The sequence below is a fragment of the Peromyscus leucopus genome, chromosome 2 (genome assembly GCF_004664715.2).
Source record: "Peromyscus leucopus breed LL Stock chromosome 2, UCI_PerLeu_2.1, whole genome shotgun sequence".
In the NCBI taxonomy this organism is placed as follows: Eukaryota; Metazoa; Chordata; class Mammalia; order Rodentia; family Cricetidae; genus Peromyscus; species Peromyscus leucopus.
The window spans coordinates 16097766-16120399 of record NC_051064.1 but is presented as its reverse complement, the minus strand read 5'-3'; the positions used below and the strand labels follow the sequence as shown (position 1 = coordinate 16120399).

Here is a 22634-nt window from a genome sequence, read left to right as displayed (position 1 = left end):
ACTGAAGTAACTGAGGTGGGAAAGCTCCCATAAGTAGGGGTGGCAGCATCCTTCAGGTTAGAGCCTTTGAATCAAAAGAAACCAAGTTCATCAAAAGCACTCATCCTCTTCCTTACTGTGGGGCAATGTGACCCACTGCCCCATGTTCCTGTCACCATGCCTTGCCTGACATGATGGAGTAAACCCTCAAACCTTGAGCAAAAGAAAAAAAAATCTTTCCTTCTGTTGCTTAAATACTTTGTTGCAGCCATGAGAACAGGTAAGTACTACAGTTCTACCAGGGACATACTATTCTTGATTTACAAGCAGTTTGAAACAGTTTGAAAGTAAGACTCAATGTTTGATCCCAACTATTTCCAATGCATGGGACAAAGCTTAATTATGGTCACTAAATATCCCAGTTCCCAGTCTTCAGTACACATCTTAAGGCCATTCTTTTGGACCCTTTGTATTTGCCTGAGACCATGTAACTAAGTCCAAACAACATAGTTTATCTGCTTAGGTATCTGAATACTCTCTTCTATCAAAGCTTGTGAGATAACCCCAATTAACTTCATCCTACAGTATAAAAACATGAAGGAGAGACCTCTGTCAACTTGTAAACTCTATGGAAGTCTAGAAATTTCCCTTTGTTGGGAGAATACCCTAAGATGTTTCATTTATCACAACAGTATAGTTTAATTCATTCTGAATGCTACTCGCTATCAGTGTTCTCAAAAGTCAAACACATTTTAGTGGTTAAACAGATAAAAGGAAAAGTTAAATAAGGCCCACTGTGCTGTTCAAACTCCCTCATGAAAATTCAGGCATTATGCAGTTGCCAAAGTCTGAAGAGCAAGGAACTGTCTAAGTGCTTAGCTTTTGTTCTAGATGTCCTTAGGTTGTACCACAATATCAATGACAGCATTTAAGACAAAGTTAAGTGGCTCTGAGCAGGCAGAGATTTTTTCCCCAGTGAGAACTTTTTGGCTCTTACAACTCAAGAGAAGGTGCAAATAGTAGTGGATGACTAGAGGTCAGGCATGCTCATAAACATCCTAAATGCACAAAGGAACTCCATAACAAAAAACTGGCCAGCCCAAACACCAACAGGTCACTACCAAGTGTATAAATTCTTCCTAGTTTGCAACAATCGAAGGGTAAGGAAGGAGTGAAGAACACAAGATTCAAACATAACTTATTTCTTAACATGGTCATTATATTTCTTACAAACTCATACTGCGGAGTTCCTATTCACCCCCATGGCAGTACTGTGTTGGCTGAAATTATAAACGAGGGTGATACAGAAATCACAAGAGACCGATTTGTAAATGACGCTAATTTAGCAAATTGATACTTCATCAGCCTAAAAAGGGAATGATGTATTTCAAAAAGTCATACTAGTCATCCTAACTATGCTGAAATAAAAGAATGATTAACTCCATGCGGTACGTGTGAAGCCAGAGGATAACTTTGGAAATCAGTTCTTTCCTTCTACCATGTGAGATACAGGGATCAAACTCATGTCTTCAGACTTGGTGGCAAGCGCTTTCACCCCAGAGCCAGTCATCACACTGGCTCCTATTGACCTCTTCTATGAGCAGTCTACCAATAAAGCTTTTAATAATTCAATATATTTGATCTATACACTCCTTATAGTTTGCAGATTCATCAAAATCAGGCATTGTCTTCATTAACAATGTAATGTTTACATGCTACAGGTTGAGGTTTCTTTATTTGAAATTTTGGATATCAGGTTCTTCTGAATTATGGACTGTTTGCCTTCACATAGTCTGCTTGAGAAGCAGTCATGTGTGTAAGTATGAAACTGACCTACGCTTCAAATCTATCATGCAGACTTTCCATAGTCCAAGTAATTTTGTATAATTTTTTTTTAAGTTTTTGTACATGAAACCTAAAGTTTAATGGAATAGCTTTTTCTACTAATGGTGTCAATGCTCAGTTTTGAATTTTGGAACAATTCAGATTTAGGATTTTCAGGTTAGGGATACCTGAAAAAGGCAAAAAGAAAATGCTCTCCTTTTCAAATGTCCAAAAGACCTAAGGAAAGGTTAAGTAAGTAGAAAGCGCTCTTTTTGTGAATGAACACATTTTATATTATCTCTATGCACAGCTGCCAATTAGTTTAACGCCAACTTCCTAGATTCTCTTCTCTCAAATGATATCCAAAGACACTTGGCAAGCATTTATTTAATAAGCACCTATTAAACTAAATCTTCTAACTCTATTTAACAAAAAGTTATTTCTAAGCTTAGAGAAAAATAAACATAATCGAGTAACTAGTTCTCAATGTGTAGGCACTACAAAGAATCAAACATTAGCCAACCTAGCCTGGGTGTGAGGGTCTGGGGACATGTGCCAAAGGAGGGTCTATTTAACTGAGGAAAGCAGGTGAAGCAGGTAAAGAATTCAGTGAGGTGAGGCAAGTGTTGAATGAGGAGAGTCAGGGGGTGTGTGTTGAGTGAGGAGAGTCAGGGGGTGTTGAGTGAGGAGAGTCAGGGTGGGTGCTGAGTGAGGAGAGTCAGGGGGGGTTGAGTGAGGAGAGTCAGGGTGGGTGTTGAGTGTGGAGAGTCAGGGGGTGCTGAGTGAGGAGAGTCAGGGTGGGTGCTGAGTGAAGAGAGTCAGGGGATGCTGAGTGTGGAGAGTCAGGGGGTGTTGAGTGAGGAGAGTCAGGGTGGGTGTTGAGTGTGGAGAGTCAGGGGGTGTTGAGTGAGGAGAGTCAGGGTGGGTGTTGAGTGAGGAGAGTCAGGGTGTGTGTGTTGAGTGTGGAGAGTCAGGGTGGGTGCTGAGTGAGGAGAGTCAGGGTGGGTGCTGAGTGTGGAGAGTCAGGGGGTGCTGAGTGAGGAGAGTCAGGGGATGTTGAATGTGGAGAGTCAGAGGGTGCTGAGTGAGGAGAGTCAGGGTGGGTGCTGAGTGTGGAGAGTCAGGGGGTGTTGAGTGAGGAGAGTCAGGGGGTGTTGAGTGAGGAGAGTCAGGGGGTGCTGAGTGTGGAGAGTCAGGGGGTGTTGAGTGAGGAGAGTCAGGGGGTGTTGAGTGAGGAGAGTCAGAGGGTGTTGAGTGAGGAGAGTCAGGGGGTGCTGAGTGTGGAGAGTCAGGGGGTGTTGAGTGAGGAGAGTCAGGGAGTGTTGAGTGAGGAGAGTCAGGGGGTGTTGAGTGAGGAGAGTCAGGGGGTGCTGAGTGAGGAGAGTCGGGGTGTTGAGTGTGGAGAGTCAGGGTGGGTGTTGAGTGAGGAGAGTCAGGGGGTGCTGAGTGAGGAGAGTCGGGGTGTTGAGTGAGGAGAGTCAGGGTGGGTGCTGAGTGAGGAGAGTCAGGGTGGGTGTTGAGTGAGGAGAGTCAGGGTGGGTGTTGAGTGAGGAGAGTCAGGGTGGGTGTTGAGTGAGGAGAGTCAGGGTGGGTGCTGAGTGAGGAGAGTCAGGGGGTGCTGAGTGAGGAGAGTCGGGGTGTTGAGTGAGGAGAGTCAGGGTGGGTGCTGAGTGAGGAGAGTCAGGGGGTGCTGAGTGAGGAGAGTCAGGGTGGGTGTTGAGTGAGGAGAGTCAGGGTGGGTGTTGAGTGAGGAGAGTCAGGGTGGGTGTTGAGTGAGGAGAGTCAGGGGGTGCTGAGTGAGGAGAGTCAGGGTGGGTGTTGAGTGAGGAGAGTCAGGGGGTGCTGAGTGAGGAGTCTGAGGGTGCTGAGTGAGGAGAGTCAGGGGGTGTTGAGTGAGGAGAGTCAGGGGGTGTTGAGTGAGGAGAGTCAGGGGGTGCTGAGTGAGGAGAGTCAGGGTGGGTGTTGAGTGAGGAGAGTCAGGGGGTGCTGAGTGAGGAGAGTCGGGGGGTGTTGAGTGAGGAGAGTCAGGGAGTGTTGAGTGAGGAGAGTCAGGGGGTGCTGAGTGAGGAGTCTGGGGGTGCTGAGTGAGGAGAGTCAGGGGGTGTTGAGTGAGGAGAGTCAGGGGGTGTTGAGTGAGGAGAGTCAGGGTGGGTGCTGAGTGAGGAGAGTCAGGGGGTGTTGAGTGAGGAGAGTCAGGGGGTGCTGAGTGAGGAGAGTCAGGGGGTGTTGAGTGAGGAGAGTCAGGGGGTGTTGAGTGAGGAGAGTCAGGGGGTGCTGAGTGAGGAGAGTCAGGGTGGGTGTTGAGTGAGGAGAGTCAGGGTGGGTGCTGAGTGAGGAGAGTCAGGGGATGTTGAGTGAGGAGAGTCAGGGTGGGTGCTGAGTGAGGAGAGTCAGGGTGGGTGCTGAGTGAGGAGAGTCAGGGGGGTTGAGTGAGGAGAGTCGGGGGTGCTGAGTGAGGAGAGTCAGGGGGTGTTGAGTGAGGAGAGTCAGGGTGGGTGTTGAGTGAGGAGAGTCAGGGGGTGCTGAGTGAGGAGAGTCAGAGGGTGTTGAGTGAGGAGAGTCAGGGAGTGCTGAGTGAGGAGAGTCAGGGTTCAGTCAGAAGAAAACAAGAGCGGATTCAAGGACAAGAATTGATGCCACCAGAGTTTAAAGATGGAGAAAAAAGATTTTTAAATAAGATTTAAATCAGGACAGAATAAGTGCATCATACAAATTTAGAAAAAAACACATTTGCTCAACTAATGTTAAAAACTAAAGTTATGAAACTATCAGTTACATTCTCAACAATCAGCTGATTTGCTCCTTCACTGGTTCTTGCCAATTTGAAAATGTGCAGGTACCAATTCGCACAGGCACCAACTGGCACAGATGGGCCTCGTGTTGATTCCCATTCTTATTAATTTTCTTATTAGTAATTTACGAATGAGAATCTTTTTTAAAAAAACACTCATGAATCTTACAATGTTTTTAGGAGTTACTGATCCAAAGTAAACCTCCACTGACCAATGTGTCCTAAGCCTCACTTCTAATACCAGCTTAACTAGCTATTACTTTATCTTCTCTCTTTACTTTGGACATAGTGATATGCCAATATATTTATAAAGTCCTTTAAATACAAGAATCTGTGATTGTATTATCCTCAATATTTAAAGAAAAATAAGAGCTAGATAAAACTCTAAAGCAAAATGAGTTCTATTCTAAATTCTGAAACCGTTAAAAAAATCGACAATTTGAACATATACATGTTGAATCCACTCCTTTATGTTTATTCTTTCGGCAAACACCAGATAATATGAGCAAAGCCACTTTACTCATAATAGTTACACATTCTTTGTTTTACTTTTTTACAGGCTGTAAACATTCGTAAGTGAATAAAATTCTTGGCTGAAGACAAATTCCAGATTCTGCCATATATATTTCCAATCAGGACTAAAGAACACTCGTGGGATTCCCATTAGACCAGCAGCAGCAGCAGCAGCAAATTTAATTCGCATATGTTGTCTTTAAATTAACAACTGCCATTCTTAAAAGACTTTTTTTTTTTTCATTTAAAGCTAAAATGGTAGAAGTTGGCCATACACTTTATTCATAAATATACTGGCCATTTTAAAATAAAACATATACACAAAATACAGAAATACATAATTAAGTACATTTAAATTCATGTCAAAACAACAAAACATTGATGAGTTATTTTAGACTATCTTTGTTAAAAATGAAATTTTCAGTAACAAAGTTTCATAACATTTTGTTTTGTTAATCCTCAATGCTGATATTTTAACATGAAGATAATATTACTTCAAACTAAACTCAAAGCATTCAATTTACAACTTCATTCTTTTGCAAATTTCAGAGAAAAAAAATCAGAAGTTACAAAGCAGGCACCCTTCAGAACACACTGTAGGAGGCAGAGCATGTTTTAATCTGCTGGAAGGATCTCAAAAGGCCTGACGTGCTCTGCTGCCCAGTCTGCCAGCTTGCCACAGTGCTACCTGCTTTTAACATCATAAGCCCATTATTTACTCACAGACAGTATACACGGATCAAAAGTCCAAATATTATAAACGTGATGCTCAATCTTATTATATTTCTAACTTGAAAAGAAAACAATTAAACCAAAAAAGTTTCATTTTCATAAATTTGTTTTGTTTTGTTGGTGCTAGAACCTGAACCTGGAGCCTGGGCATGATAAGCGAGTGCTCTCCTAGAGCTGTGTCCCCACCCCATGGTCCTGTGCTGTATAAAAACAGCAGACTTGTGCGTAAGTGGGTACAACTCTCTCACAAAGAGCACTGTCAGAAGTGATTTGAAATCCCAGTTACAAAAATCATTCCTCAGGAAACTGTTCTGTACTAATGTTCAGCTCTCGGCTCCTGAACAGTGGCCTTCGACTTTACTTATACATATAATAAAATAATTAGACATTCGAGTGGAAGAAAAAGTGATACAATATGTAACAAAATCATCTCTAGCCAGGGCTTCTTTAAATCCCAGAAAGTGAGCATAAGCAGAGACCTTGTCAGAACAAACTGGGAACGGGGCAGATTTAAGGAGAATGTGACCATGGCCCCTTCTGCATTACAAAAGCATCACTTTGCACAGCAATGAAAGGCCACTGGGTGTTTCTCAGTGGAAAAAGGCTCTAAGGAAAGCAAGGCCACTAAGAAGTGTTGGGGAAAATGTAAAAATTCTCAGTTGTGAGGAGAATAAGGACACAAAGTAACTCCAGCCTCAAGCTGAAAAAAACAGCAACATAGAAGTCAGTCTTTTTAAAGCTATACACACAGAAAAGGGAAGTCTCCAATTTGTTAAAAAGGTTGAATACAGACACAATGAACACCTGTTTACCACGGATTTTTGTTTCATTCCTTTGAACTTCACTGAACTTAATACTCACTTCTCATGTAAGTATTAAAAATTCCTAAAAGTAGTTTCTCCTTAGCTGCTGAGATACGGTACATAACAAGTTTCATTCACCTTGCTGATCCTAGTAATACCAAAGTTACTATGATCACGCTCATTTCATAAGCATTAATAAACTTACTGACACTACAATATGCTCCTACGATGACAGAGACAGACTCTCCGTACTTTAAGAAAAATTATATCAAAATACTTACTTTGGGAATATAGAGTTGTGGGGCCAAAATTTAAAACAAAATTTATTCAAAATCAGAACGTCCAAGATAACTAAAACTCATTAGTGAGAAGTGGAACACCTTGGTCTATGAATGATGTTCTCCACAACAGACTTTAAGTTCTAGGAATGACATTAAGAGGGCACTGGTTTAAGTTAATTCAACATATTTCTAAAAAGCCTGCTAGCAAGCTTATTCATAAAACTGACTTAAGGTAGCTGTGTTTTTCAGTAGCATTTACAACAATCTAGCACTTGGTAGGAATATGCAGATTGGCACACTCTATAAAACATAGTGTAACATTTTGTAAACTAGCTGCAATTTTCAGTAGCTGAGTTCACCAACCGTGTGACAGAATTATAATGTTCTCCTAAGCCATATGCATGCCTCATGTATCTGAAATGAAAAAAAGAGAAAAGAACTAAGTCATTCTGAGGAGGTATTTACTATATGTAAATGAATATATCATACTGACATACAGAATTGCACCCTGAATGTCCCAATCCAGAGGTATCATTGACTATATGAGCACATTCATTGAACTCAACATCATGTCACAGTGTTGGCAGTCAGCAAGTAGTTCCAATCACTAGTGGGGCAAAGGCTGAGATGCTGATGGCTCAATGAGCTCAAAGTTTCACTAAGTTCAAACCATTAATGGTAAGAACTGTAGTTCTTAAGCTAGTAAGAAACTGGAGAAATAAACCCTCCATATTGACTGTGAGGGGCCAATTCTCACTCATGCAAATATATTCACAACATGAAGGGCTGTTTGAATGATCCCACCTTTTGTGCTAATTAAAACTTAGTTAATGTCAATCTGGGCAACACACAAAACCAGTGCTGAAATTTTACAGCCTTTTGAAAGGACTTTATTCTTAGCCCATAGAGAGAAAAATAGATCAACAGTCTAAGCAATTATGTAAACCACACATTCTGATGCTTTCTAGTTCTGACTGTCTTTAACATAAGCAGAGTTAATTTAGCTAATTATAGCATTTTCACTAGTATACATAATCTAAAATTTTTTCACATCTTTTGTCATAATTATGAAAAATAAAAGAGTAAACCTTAGATACTTACACTAGTACTAAAGGATTCCTTGGATACTCTTCACCGACTACAATAGGAGGAGCGTCTGCTTGGAGTATCTCGATTGGTGTTTGTAAAATGTGAGACAGAGCTCTTAGCTATAGGGAAAAAAAATAGAGAAACAAAATTACAAATCTTACTCAAATCACAACTACTGAAGTACATACATAGAACATGGCAACCAGTCAGAGCAAAGATGTGCTGCTCTGTTCATAATAGTACCAGGAGCTCAGGTAAGAGGACACTTAGTATTTGCTGAGTTGGTGAAAAAAATTAAAAATAAATAAATACATAAGTAAGTAAAAGGCTGCATCAAAGGCAGAAGTTTCTCAAGCCTTGGACACACCACAGTTTTGTAAAAATACCAATGTCAAATGTGGTGAAGTGGGTGAAGGACAGACTGTGATTATTATACCAGTCTCTGGCTTGAAAACATTCCATTTCTCATAATGATACAATCTTTAAGTACTAGTGGCTAAGCATCAGATCTAATCATTACCAGCCAAGGGAAAGGGATAGGATCTGGCAAAACATGAGGTTCACTTTTAAAAGTTTCTAGGATGACGCTGCTGCAGTCAGCATCAAGAACTGCTGCTCTGAAACGAGGAATGTATGTGAATTACTCTGGCCTATGATGGAATCTCCATCTGGTCAGCATGCTGCACTACCTTAATTTTGTAACATGCAATATAACCTTAGAGCTTAAAGCCTAACAAATAATAGCCACTAAAAAAATAATGCTAATGGCAAATGACATACTATAACTAAGCACTATAATCATGTATATACTGTATGTGAATTAATTCATCCAGTCTTCATAATAACTTCATGGAGCAGATTCTGCTGAGTTGGTTTTGGTTTGGGTTTTGTTGGAGACAGCTTGCCTGTTTGTTGATGTTGCTTAGACAAGAGTTCTCACCATGCAGCCCAGCTGGATGGGAACTTGCTATGCAAACCAGGCTGGCTTCAACTTGCAGAGGTCCTCCTGCCTCTGCATTCTAAGTACTAGTGTTACAGGTGTGAGCAGCCACACCCACTTTACTGTTATTTTTGACACCTAGAATCTGAAGTAGAAATATGCTAAAAGAATTCCCTGGGTCAAAGAGAAAATTAAATGACCCTGTTAACTGAGGAAGCTGACTCTAGAACCTGAGTTCATAATCAAATCCATCACTACCAGCCTTCCAACATGGATTGCTAATGCATGCATCAGCCCAATTACAAAAGTTACAAAAAATACATGGAACCTTTATGAGGTTTTGAATGAATGTTAAAAATTAATTCAAGAATATGAAAAGGATTCTATGCTACATGGACAAAATGAGATAAAATCCTATATTCTTTTGCAAACTATTCCTTTAAAACATTATTTTTAATTTTTTAAAACTAGCACAGAATAGTGTGCAAAGCAATGTTTTCAAAAAGCCATACAATAGGGCCAGTGAGATGGCAAGGCAGCTGAAGGCCCTTGCCACCAACCTGACAACTTGAGCTGGTTGCACACGGTGAAAAGAGAACATCAACTCCTGAAAGTTTTCCTGACTGCAGTTAAGTCTGCTCTGGCACTCGTGTGAACACACACACACACACACACTAAGGTTTGCTTTGGGCTTTGGTTTTGATTGATAATACGCACATTTATCCCACTGTCAAAACAACAATTTGTACTTCAAAGGAATTAATTCACAAGCAATGAATGAGCAAATAGCCTTCCAAAGATGTTTTTAAAAATTGTCTCAATTAAATGATCTCAATCTAAGAGAATCAGGTCTCCAGTATCATATTACTCTGTGAACCTTTTGAAGTAGTTCAAGTCTCTTTATTCCTGCCATCACAAAGCTGGTGGAACATCTGCAGTGTCTGAGTCAGGAGACAAAACTAATGGGGACAGTTCCCTCTGGTGGAGAGGTCCAACTACAGCACCATATTAAAAAGTGATTGCAAAGGAATTATATATTTGCACCTCATCTTCAAAGTTTAAGAGGTCTTCAGAGGCAGACTACTGAGGACAATCAGCCACCTTTATAGTGCTAACACTGCTAGAGTCACTCATCTGTCATCTGAGTTCACAAACTCTCATGCATCATGTCCTCCCTACCTTAAGCTAATGTCACAGCATTCGACTAAGTCATTTTAAAACTAGAGGTCAAGAAGTTGAAGACTCGTCCAAGGCACAAAGGAAAAGTTTGAACATGAGCCTAGGATTTGCCGCCTCATCCTTTCTCTACCATCTCAGACTGCTTTGTTGTAGTTAAGCACGATTAACAGTAAATTTTAAAAATTAGAGCTCAAAGAAGTCATGTTAAGTTTCTATGTGTCTGAATATATTGTTTTCTTATACAATAATGTCAATGCAGCAATGTATTGCCCTCAATACACTAATAAGCAGGAATTCAACAGGTAATTGTAACAAATGTGTTTTGGTAAGTTTTATACAAAATAAAATTTTCATTTTGCATACCCTAGGCTGGTCTTAATGCTTCATCCTCTGGCCTCAGCCTCCCTAGTGATAGAATTACAGGCATTTAATGTCTGATTCTGGTTCATTTCTATTTCTGATAAATATTTTGTAAAGAAGTTCTTTTTCCAACACTGATCTACTAGACTGAAATTCACTTTCATGGAATAAAACCTCTAATTTTTCTTTCTTTCTTTTTTTTTAAAGGTGTCTCCCTGGGCTGGAGAGATGGCTCAGAGGTTAAGAGCACTGGTTGCTCTTCCAGAGGTCCTGAGTTCAATTCCCAGCAACCACATGGTGGCTCACAACCATCTGTAATGAGATCTGGTGCTCTCTTCTGGCCTGCAGGAATACATGAAGGCAGAACACTGTATACATAATAAATCAATCTTTTAAAAAAAAAGTTTCTCCCTACATTACCCATGCTAGCATCCAAGACTGCACTACAGATGTGCACTATCACAAGTAAGTCTTCATTTTATTGTCTTCATTATTTTTTTAGATACAGAAAAATCAAACAGATTGGCCGTAGAAGCATCACAAATGAAAACATTCAGATGCAACATCAGCTTCTATAAATCATGATTTACTTACTCAAAGGTACATGGTCTAACCCCAGGGAAAGAATATGCAACTCTCTATTTCTCTGTCAGTAGAGAAATGGCAAACGTAGAAAGGAAGGCATCTTCAAAGAGAAACTGTGTTTCGCTGAAAAAACTGTGTGCAACCTACAAGTGGAATCCATAATTAATTTAACAGCCACACACTATGAACTTACAGGCTTACCTCAAGCTGACCTCCCCATGCCGCGGTGTTTACAATGTCATCACAGTATTTTCTGAATTCCTCTGTAGAGAATACATCACAATTTTTATATCATCACACAATCCCTGATGAAAACATCCAAATCCAGAACATCTCCCTTCTGTATCATGTCCTTTTAAAAATGTAATCTAATTCCCAAAAGCACATTAAACACACCCACCCCAACTTTCCACCATCTTTCTATGCAAGAGCAAAGCATTTCTACTCCTCGCCTTCAACCTGGGACCCAGAGATATAGGGAATTAACTGACTTTTCTCATCATCTAATGCAAACTCCTAAGAGTGTCCACAAATTCACTATTCTGACAAATGTTCTACAGCCACAATTGCATGTGAAATGCCATACATGGTTAAAATATGTGGCATTTCTATAATTAGGCTTACTGTTAGGAGCCTACAGAAAGTGAAAGGACAAAGATCTCCCCATGGGTAGAAGCAAATAGTTTCTCAGCTTGTCATTTTATGTATCTTTACATGATTTGTATCAGTATCACTTTTAGTAAAGGGAGATTTTTCTGAATCTCTGAAAAAAGTAAAAGACCTAATCTCTGAGTTTACAATAGGCATATTATTGTACACATACACCTTTAAGTGCAGCATATTAAAATGAGCTAAACATGAGATGGAGAGATGGCTTAGTAGCTAACAGCATTTGCTGGTCTTTCAGAGAACCTGGGGTTATATTCCTAGCACCCATGAGAGCTCACATCTGTTTGTAACAAGTTACAAATGATCTGATATCCTCTTCTGGTCTCCAAGGACATAAGGCTCACACATGGTGCATAGACATACATGTAGGCAAAACATCTATACATATAAAATGGGGCCAAACATCCTTCCAGTCCAAAGAAGGAAAGAAAAGCTAAAAGAACTAAAAGAAAAATATGCCCCATGTGTTAATCTCTTTTGCTATTAAGTCTATATTTTCAAAACAGTACCTACTAGAATACCATGGCCTTCAATAAAAATTTATTGAATGAACTAACACTTTTGTCTTTTTCTTTGATACATGAATTGAATGATCTACTACTAGCAGAGTTGTGTAGATAAATTTAAGAACTCTGATACATGAAGTCACACTTGAGATCTATCCACAGATACCTAACACATGCATCACTCACCACAAACGACCAACTCAACTGCTTGAGCTCACTCTGTCCATTCTGTGCTATGTTCTACCTTCTTCCATGAAGGGCAGGTTCCATTAAAGGAAAGTCAGCCTGAACCATCCCTTCTCTAGCTGCTCCCCCAGTGGAAACTGCCATACCTATGGTCGTCCTTACATTTCCTTATTCTTGAGTTCAAGGCCTAGCTGGGCTACAGAGTGAGTTCCAGGAAAGGCGCAAAGGTACACAGAGAAACCCTGTCTTGAAATACAAAAAAAAAAAAAAGAAAAAAAAAAACCCATTTCCTTATTCTTAACATTCCTGAAGCCCTTCTAGATTTGGACTTGGTCTCAGACTTGTTTGCAAATTGTGCATGATTTTGTAAGTTGTGAATTTTGTTTATTTATCATAAAAACTGCTCCTTATCAATTTATTTTAATAAAGAGGGGAGATTATTGTTCATGAAGGGTTGTGAAATCAAATTTTACTTAACTAGTAACCCTCCTAGCTATAGCTTATCATACTTCCCTCAGTATGATTAAGTTAGTTTTCACAATCATTGTTTGCTCATGGTATTGAAGCCCTACACAAACATACTTACAAAGACTGATCAAAACTCACCTCCAACTTTGTTAAACATGAATTAACACACATCCTTCAATAATGACTAACCCTTCCCCTGTCTTATTTTCTTAATGACTTACATATAGCAATAACATATTTTAACTCCAAAATTGTTAAGTACTTAGATAAAGTAAAATATATCTACATCTATTCAAAGTATAGAAAATAATTCTGCCTACATTTTAGTGATCTATATTCTTCATAAGAAAGAAAGGTCTTACATGCTACACTCAAGAAGCACTTTATTTGAAAACCAGAACCACTAACAAAATGTAGTGAAGAAAACTAAACTACCTGGAGTATACATATTTCCTGTATTGGGGTTTGTTAAGAATGGCAGGAAGTCTTCGGAATGACTTTGCATGTACTCAGCAGTCTGCTTCCGGAGGGCAGCCACAGTCAGAGCACAGTCCTGCTCTCTCAGCTGATCCTCAAGTGCACCATACATGCAATGACCATCAGATGGAATAGGTTTAATTTCCAATTCTCGGGCTGCCAATATCTGAGCAAGTTTTTCACTCTCTACATGTCTGGCTCCAGATAAGTTCTCAATTTCAGCCTCAGCTATCCTTTCTTCCCGCTCCTTTTCCAATGCAGCCTTTTTTTCCTAGAACAAAAATAGATAATAATTAATTAATTCACATTTTGAAATTTTTTGCCATTTTCCTTCTCCCACAACTGTCTTCATAAGGTCTATTTAAAAATATGTCAACAACTTTACTGGCTGATTTCAAAGTACTGTCTTAAGATTCAGTTGTCTGCTGAGCTTGGGAGGCAGAGGCACTTGGATCTCAGTGAGTTTGAGGCCAGCATAACGAGTTCCAGGACAGCCGGGGCTACAGAATAAGACCCTATCTCAAAAACATTAAAAAGATTCAGCTGTCCTCAGTCTTAAAGCCCAGGATCACATTTAAGCCCAGACTAACCCAGTTGCATCATTCTGCCAGTGGATTTACCATGTTAAAACCACCTGAAGGCCGGGCGGTGGTGGCGCACGCCTTTAATCCCAGCACTCGGGAGGCAGAGCCAGGCGGATCTCTGTGAGTTCGAGGCCAGCCTGGGCTACCAAGTGAGCTCCAGGAAAGGCGCAAAGCTATGCAGAGAAACCCTGTCTCGAAAAACCAAAAAAAAAAAAAAAAAAAAAAAAAACCACCTGAAGGGCACAAACAGGTACTCCTTTCATCTGTGTTCTTTTTTTTTTTTTTTTTTGGTTTTTCGAGACAGGGTTTCTCTGTGTAGCTTTGCGCCTTTCCTGGAGCTCACTTGGTAGCCCAGGCTGGCCTCGAACTCACAGAGATCCGCCTGGCTCTGCCTCCCGAGTGCTGGGATTAAAGGCGTGCGCCACCAACGCCCGGCTCATCTGTGTTCTTAAAGTGGATATAGCACCTCTACATATAGTTAATAAAGCAACTGACTTTTAAAAAGTTTGCTTTTATCTAATTCAGGTATTACAGACAGACTAAAATCCCTCTAAATCCTAGTGCTCTCTAAAGCTCTGAGGACATATCCTCCCAGATTCCTCTTCTATGCACCATAATAAACCCAATACAATTACAGAAAATGTGGCACATCCTTTACAGCAAAAATGGCATTGTTCAGTATAATTTGCTTTCTATTTAAACAAAGAAATACGAATTCTTGAGATGAAGTCAACAAGAGATTTGTTAGTGAGTGCAGTGGGAAATTGGGGGGCAAAGGAGAACATTCCCAATAGTTGTAGTAAGAACCACAAGCCAGAGAACATCCATGTTTCATAGCTAAAAACAATTCACAGAACTAGCACATAAGAGAAAAGTATCAAGAGATAAGGTTGCTGGCTAAAGACAGGTTACAGATGATTATAAGCCACCGTCCCAGGACTGGGAATCAAACCCAGGTCCTCAAGAAGAGCAACCAGTGCTCTTAACCACTAAGCTATCTTTCAAGTCCCTGAAAATCTTGATTTAGCAAATTACAGAAGGAAAAATGGTAAAGCAATTTTATTAATAGGTCCCCTTGGGACAGAACAGGAAGGCACAACTCAATAAACTGAATGACTGCCATCATGTGCCATGTGAGATAACTTCAAATGTTAGTTTGTGGGTTTCAGTACCTGAATCAAGCTAAGCAGTAATAGCTCACTAACAAAACATAAACCAGTATAGGATTTTTCTTCCAGCTTGAACCATGAGAAAAGCAGCATGATTTACCTCACTGTTCACGACAGCTGTGGATCTGGATATAAATCTTAAAACACAAGGTGGCACTATTACTTTATAAAAGACTAAAACCAGTTTCAGTTCAGTGGGGAGAGGAAGAATAAGCACCTTCGACATCTAATCCAAACCCCTCATTTTCCTCTTCTGAGGAAACAGCGCGCAGCAAGATTCCCAAAGGCCATCCAGCTGGTTAGAGCACAGCAGGGCCGGGACAACACACAGCGCTCCTTCTATGCAGGCACCTGAGTCAGAATAAAGGTTGGAGCAGACGGCAGCCAGAGTTAATGTCATTCACCTTTTTACTGACAGAATGGAACTGCACTCTAGCTTCCAAGCCTGTAAGTCTCTGCTAATTTCTACCATTATCTTTTCTTGCCTAATGATCTGCTTCAGAAGTAAAAAGCAAATGAGTTTGCTTCTAGTCAATCAGGTGGGAAATTCATTGGATTCTTGTCTCTGTGGGAGTTTCCAACATTAGGTACTTTTCTACAAAGATAGAGACAGAATGGCAATAAAGACAGATGGGAAACAAGAGTATGGATAAACTCATAAACACACTGCTAGCAAAACTGGAGTCATGTTGATTTGGGCACTAGTCCAGGTTTGTATTAAACCTTCACTCTCACTGAGATAACCTAGATATCATCTTTCTCCTTTGTAAAATAAAGAAACTTAGATCTGATTCTCTCTCTCAAATTCCTTATTTCTGGAAATCAATTATTTTATTTCTACCTTTTTGGGGGGGTGGGGAACTGAAGCAGCTGGTTCTCTACTTCCACCACGCGCGTTCCAGGGATTAAGTCAAGTCCTCATGCTAGGCAGCAAGCAACTTTATCCATTGAGCCATCTTGCTAGGCACAAATTCCTGAGTTTACTAAAATGCCCCCACGTTTCTCCAAACTAACAGACTCCAAGAGTCTCATGATAAATCACCATAATATTGCTGTGCTTTTCTTCCAGAATTGTCTCTCTAGCAAAAACGACCAGTGGTTAACTGGCTTCTTAATCCTTGGTGCTTTGGCAAAAAGAACAGTTCCAAATAACCTAAAGTCGAATTTGCCCATCCTGAATTCAGGTTCCATTCTATTAAGCATTATGAACATTTAGTGTTCTCTGCTCCAAAAGCACACTAGATTAACAAGTAATAAACTGGGAACTATTTTCTCTGCCACGTGATAAAGCAATAGACTATAAATAGTACTAAATTGATCAGAGTATAGTTGGAAAATGTATTAAGTTCAGACAGGAGAGAAGCAACAAATTTTTAAAGAAGACAGGTCTAGGTAGGGATAAACAGGCATTGATAAAAGGAGGAGCTACAGCCTTGGATTTTAGATTTAAAAAGGCTAGTATTAAATGAAGCAATTAATAAATACAAGTAAATTTTTTAAATTGTTATGGTACTTGCACACAAAACACCTTGTTTTTGATATACAGAAAGAAAGTGACAATTGTAGAACCATGACAAAAAGAATGGCTATCATAAATAAGGAGTTGAACTAGAGCAGCCCTTCAAGATAGCATGAGTTCTAAATGATTCTTTCAAATTCACAATGGTAATATTAGTCAAGAGCAAAATTCCATAAAAATATGATATTTGACTATTTGCAACATACAAAAAGAGATAGTGTCTTAGGCCTAATTTTTTAAGAGGACTATGATATACTTAACATAGTAAATGTTATCATTTGTTGACACTAGAGTTCTCTAGGCCTTGTATTAATGGTCCTGGCCAGTTTAATCATTTAATATCCATAATAGGCCTATGACATGGTATCAGTTTCCCCTACCTACTATTGAAACTGAATGCAAAGTCATGAGAGTGAGTGAAATGCAAGCCTAGTCTGGGGTTGGAGAACAGCCTAGGGCCCTGTCTGACCCTCAAAAGCACAATTTAAGAAAAGGGAAAACACCCATTTTGTCCAACACTAACCTTCAATGCTCTACTATATTATGTACTAAAAACACACTATGAAATACGCGCTCAGATCTTAGAAAATATGAAGAATTAGTCAAGTAGTATTCAGTACCAAAATACGAACATTAAACTTCCTTTTCTAAGTGAAATGGGCTTAACCCCCTCATGCTATTTTCATGAACACACTATTTCCAATAAATCTAATGCTGTATCTCATTCCCCATTTGTTTTTATAAGTTATTTCTCCTGTGTAGAATGTCTTTGTCTAAACATTTATCTTTCCTTCAAATGATAATACATCATTAACACTTGACATAATGAAGTTTCCCTTCTCTTAGTGTAATTAAACATTATATAAATAACAACATAATTCTCTCAGAATTCTGGATCCCTGCATGTTTTATTGTATTTCTAAGTTCAAATCTTTACTTTATCCCTGAGCATTACTTTTTTAAAAATATTTTTAAAGTTTATTTTTTAATTATGTGTGTTTGTTTGTGTGTGGGGGTATGTGCATGTAAGTGCAGGTTCCCATGGAGACCAGAGGCATCAGATCTCCCTGGAGCTGGAGTTATAGATGGTTGTGAGCAGCCCCAAAATCGGGAACCAACTGTGGTCTGAGCCATCTTTCCAGCCTCCTGAGCACTAATTTTTAAACAGGGTTGTGCAGTCACATGACCCCAGTCTTTGAAATTTCTAAATTAAGTTTACAATAATGTATTTGTCTAAGAAAAAAAAAACCAGTCCTTTGCCTCCACTATAAGAATTGCAAACTAGACCTCTTATTTTTCATTGTCTTATACCTATTATCTTCTGTAGAAGGAAATAAAATCTTACTTCATAAGATTACTGTCAGGACTAAATAAGATTTCAATATAAATAGCTTAGAATATTATCTGACATAAGACAAGCACTTATTAGACATTAGTTCAGGTCCCTAGACAAGGAACTCGATTTTTTTCTAATCTTTTCTTATATAATACCTAAGAAAGTATTGAGTACTAGCTTATATACTTGGTGATGTGACTTTCATACCCGTCTCTTTTGTGCTTTTGAAATCCGAGGTGGTTGATTCTCAAGTACCAAGTTTGAAATGTTAACAGCAACAGAATCTATCTGAAGGAAAAAACATTAAAAAAAAGAAAGAAAGAAATTAATAAAAATGTTTATAACTTATTGAAAGTGTTAGACTACTAAATTATTATTGAAACTCCCTTAATTCCAGTTTGAGCAGCAACTCTAGACACAATATTAAATAGTACGGTTTTGTCACCGTTCTCTACTTTCATGGATGAATTTGTAAAATTGCCAAGATTCTTCATAGCTCTCCAAAGACAAGGCTCATTCTTACATACTTTCTGTCCTTCTTGAACCTACTCCATTACTCTAAATACCTTACTTTGTTTCAGGGCATCTATCTTGTCCATCAATGCTGACATACAAAATAATTTGTGCTCATCACTACCTTCATGTTCTTAAAGGTAACAACTGAGTCACTTCTCCGTGTTAATTAGCCAAAATTTAATGAGCACTAATTTCTGAGGCAAAAACTGAGCAATTTCTATCTTCTCCTAGCCACAAACTGACAGCTTCATTAACAATTTACAATCAACCCTAAACTTCAAAGGTTAACAGTGTTAAAGAAAAAAGTTACCCTTCTACTTGGATAAACAGCTAGTATGTCATTACTGTATGTAACTCAAGCTAGTTTTTAGTATGATAAATATATAAAACTCAAAGCATCTGAAAACAGATGCAAAAGTCTCCAGAGACTATGTCCCAAGTGATAAAACTATCAAAATCTGATAGACTTCAAATAATTTAACAACTTTATTTAATATATTCTTTGTTTGTTGGTTTGCTTTGTTTTGATTCTGCCAAAATTCGCATGATATTAACAAAAAACAGAATTCAGAATCGGGGCAAGGCCAAAAAGAAAACAAGTTTAAGTTAATGAAAAGGAGGACAGTTAAGGTGGGCTGGAGAATTTGCATCTTAGCAGGTAAGTGGTGAATGGTTAAGAATCAAACTTTTCAGCCGGGCGGTGGTGGCTCACGCCTTTAATCCCAGCACTCGGGAGGCAGAGCCAGGCGGATCTCTGTGAGTTCGAGGCCAGCCTGGGCTACCAAGTGAGCTCCAGGAAAGGCGCAGCAAAGCTACGCAGAGAAACCCTGTCTCGAAAAACCAAAAAAAAAAAAAAAGAATCAAACTTTTCTTTCTCTTTGGAAATCTTGAAATAGAAGGCCTAAGAGAGCAAACCAAACACCCTGCTGCTAGAAAACAGAGGGAGACAATTAGGAACAGCACAATGCTGACATGCCTGAACACTTAAAAAACACCACACCGCCGGGCGGTGGTGGCGCACACCTTTAATCCCAGCACTCGGGAGGCAGAGCCAGGTGGATCTCTGTGAGTTCGAGGCCAGCCTGGGCTACAAAGTGAGTTCCAGGAGAGGCACAAAGCTACACAGAGAAACCCTGTCTCGAAAAAACAAAAAATAAAAAAATAAAAAAACACCACACCTTGTTTTCACACTTATGTGTATGGGAGGTCAGAAGACAACTCATGGGAGTCAGTTTTCTCTTTCTTCCCTGGAGGTTGATTTCTGGGATAGAACTCAGATGGTCAGGCTTAACCACAAGACCCTTACCCGGTAAGCTATACGGGCAGCCCCCATAAAAGTTCTCGTCGCTTTCTTTTCTGTTGCTGTTGTTGGGTTTTGAGATAGGGGTCTTGCTATGAAGCCCAGGCTGGCCTCAATCTCACAACCTCCCTGCTTTCTGCCTCCCTGCTGGTACTATAGGCATGTATCACCATGCCAGGCTGGAGATAAAAGTGTTTTAACAGTAGGGCAGGCCAGGAACATGATGACTGACTGGGTAATGGAATTAAAGACTTTGACACTGTATTTAATACTCTGTGTAAATGGACACACTGAAACTCTTCCCTTGCCAACAGAACAAAAATGAATGAAACCTTACGATGAGATCTTGCATAGAACTAAGAAATTCCTATCAACAGTAACTGAGTTTATAGAATATGACTCTTCATATTCAAAACTCATGCAACAAATTACTATATTATATAAAGGTATAAAGATGGCCTGGTTTTGTTTTTCTTTGTTTGTTTTTGAAAAGAGTTTCTCTGTGTAGCCCTGGCTATCCTGGAACTCACTCTGACCAGGCTGACTTTTAACTCAGCTCTAACTGCCTCTGCCTACCAAGTGCTGGGACTGAAGATGTGTGCCACCCACTGCAGGGACTGATCTTAATCTAAGTGAGTTTCCTACTGGAAAAGTGTGATTATCTATCTCCATTTATTTTACAGAGATTGTTTTACAGGATAACTGACAATTAATTGAAATACTAGATACCATACAGTGCACAAAGTAGCTAGCATACACTGCTAGGTAGAATGATAAGGAGATCCATGTTAGCACACTCCCATACACACAAGAAGCATCCGTAAAACTTCATTCATTGCAACTGTTTCAAGAAGCACTTTTTGTGACTTAAGTATGATTTCAAATCTGTTGTCCCATTTGGTTTTTATAGGAACCTGTAAACTGTGCACAAGAGCATTTGTGCCACCATGTCATATGTGGAGAAAATTTATTCTTCGGTTGATTAACTTGCAGAGGTTATTCATCATTAATCCCTGACAAGCATTCTAGTCTTCCAACTTTCACTCAAGAGAAAACTTCTCCAGCATATTTTATGCTTTACATATTCATCATTGGGTTAAGTAAGTAGGTACTTCTTTTCTGATCTCTCTTTAAAAAATAAACAAACAAACCTGGTCACAAAAAAACAGAGGAAATGTAAAGCTGAGTGTGGTGGTGGTGCATGCCTATAATCCCAGCGCTTGTGAGGTCAAGAGAGTAGGATCTGAAGTTCACGGTTCTCCTCTGCTACAAATCCAGATGGGTGGCAACCTGAACTACTGACACTTTGTCTCAAAAAATAATAATGATGTAATGTTATGTGTGGGATGACTGCATGACTCGACCTCACTGCCAATTTTGTGAATGTACACCGTAAGTGGTTCAACAAACTCAGCTGTCTCCAAAGGCTCAGAAACAAGCTTTATTCCCCATACCTTACTCTCCTTGAAAGTCAGTTTCAACTGCTCCAGTTCTTCCCTGTGCTTTTGCTCCATTTCTCTCTCCAGCTTAGCTACATCTTCGATGAGTTGTTTCCTCCTCTTTTTGTCATTTTTGGGAACAGCGTTCTTCATTCCCTGAATTTTGGCTAAAAGGTTACCAAAACCATCGTGTCAGAGCCCCAGGAAGAGAGCGAAAAGCAGTAATAAGAGGTGAAGAGGTGTAATTATAGAATGGAATGTGATTATAGAAGCAATTAGTCATGACACAACAATCAGCTACAGAGAAAGGCCCGGATGAGGCTTGAGCTCCAACACAGACCTCGTAAACACAACCCTGAAATTGTCTGGTTTGACAGGGCAAAATGAAGTTTAAAAAAAAAAAAATCATTAAATTGTAAATTTCCGCCTTTCAAATATCTCTTTTGTGACCGTCAAGAAAAAGTGAAGCAATTCAGACCACACCACTAAGGTCAAGTGTCAGGAACTGGACAGGAATGGGAAGGGAGGCAGAGGAGGTCCAAGACCTTGGCCTCCGGGCACCGGCTGGGGGTCTGCTGCAGGCTGCACACGGGGACACCCCCGAGGACTGCAAATCTAGTAGGGCCGAGGGAGTGGGGGAGCGCTGGAGAAGACAGACCGAAAGTTTCTGAGGGGAGGAACATCTAGGATCCAGGCTGGTCGCCCCTCCGGGTTCTCGAGGGCACAAGCCACGCTCCCAGCCCCGGGTGCAGGCGACCTTTAGAGTCCCAGCCCCTGCCCCGTCACCTTGCAGCTCCTTCTTCTCCTTGCGATGCCGTCTCACCAGCTGCTCCTCCTCGTCAAGCTCTTCAGCCAAGACCTCCTCCATGACTACCGGGTGGCCGGACACTCGCGCTGGAGGAGCCCCGCACGGCAGGCGGCCCGGCACCTCCCACCCCTCAACCCTCACCCGGGGCGCCATTGGCCGCCGCCAAGGTCCAGCCCCGCCTCAAGGCGGCTCCGGACCCGGGACTAACCACTGACACCGGGAGAAGCCGGCCTGGGCTAGGGCGCCTGCGCGCGCGCACCGCTCCGGGCGGCGCGCGGGAGGCTGGGACTCGGCGACGGAGAAGGCACCGGGCGCGGGAGTGTCTGCAGCACAAAGCTACGCGCGCGGCGATTGGCCCCGGGGAGCGACGCGCGGAGATGACGTCACGGGCGTTCTTTTGCGCCGCTTTCAATTTGTGCTTTGAATGAGTGCTTAGGCTGTGTACCCTTTCGCTAAGACAAACTGATTTTTCGGGTGGTTGTTGTTGTTGTTGTTTTCAAATAAAGCGTAGATTGAGCCGGGCGGTGGTGGAGCACGCCTTTAATCCCAGGAGGCAGAGGTAAGGGGATTTTTTTAGTTCC

At 40.5% G+C, this 22634-nt stretch overlaps 1 protein-coding gene across 1 annotated transcript; it reads right to left on the bottom strand.

The window, feature by feature from the left end:
* Positions 1–5044: 5044 nt before the first annotated feature.
* Otud6b (OTU deubiquitinase 6B) lies at positions 5045–22294 on the bottom strand. The gene is made up of 7 exons (XM_028871615.2): positions 22032–22294; positions 21261–21412; positions 18198–18278; positions 13341–13653; positions 11278–11339; positions 8025–8131; positions 5045–7337 (listed from the first exon to the last, which is right to left on the bottom strand). The coding sequence occupies exons 1-7, from the start codon at positions 22204–22206 to the stop codon at positions 7253–7255; spliced, it is 975 nt and encodes a 324-aa protein (XP_028727448.1). The 5' UTR covers positions 22207–22294; the 3' UTR covers positions 5045–7252.
* Between the last annotated feature and the right edge of the window lie 340 nt (positions 22295–22634).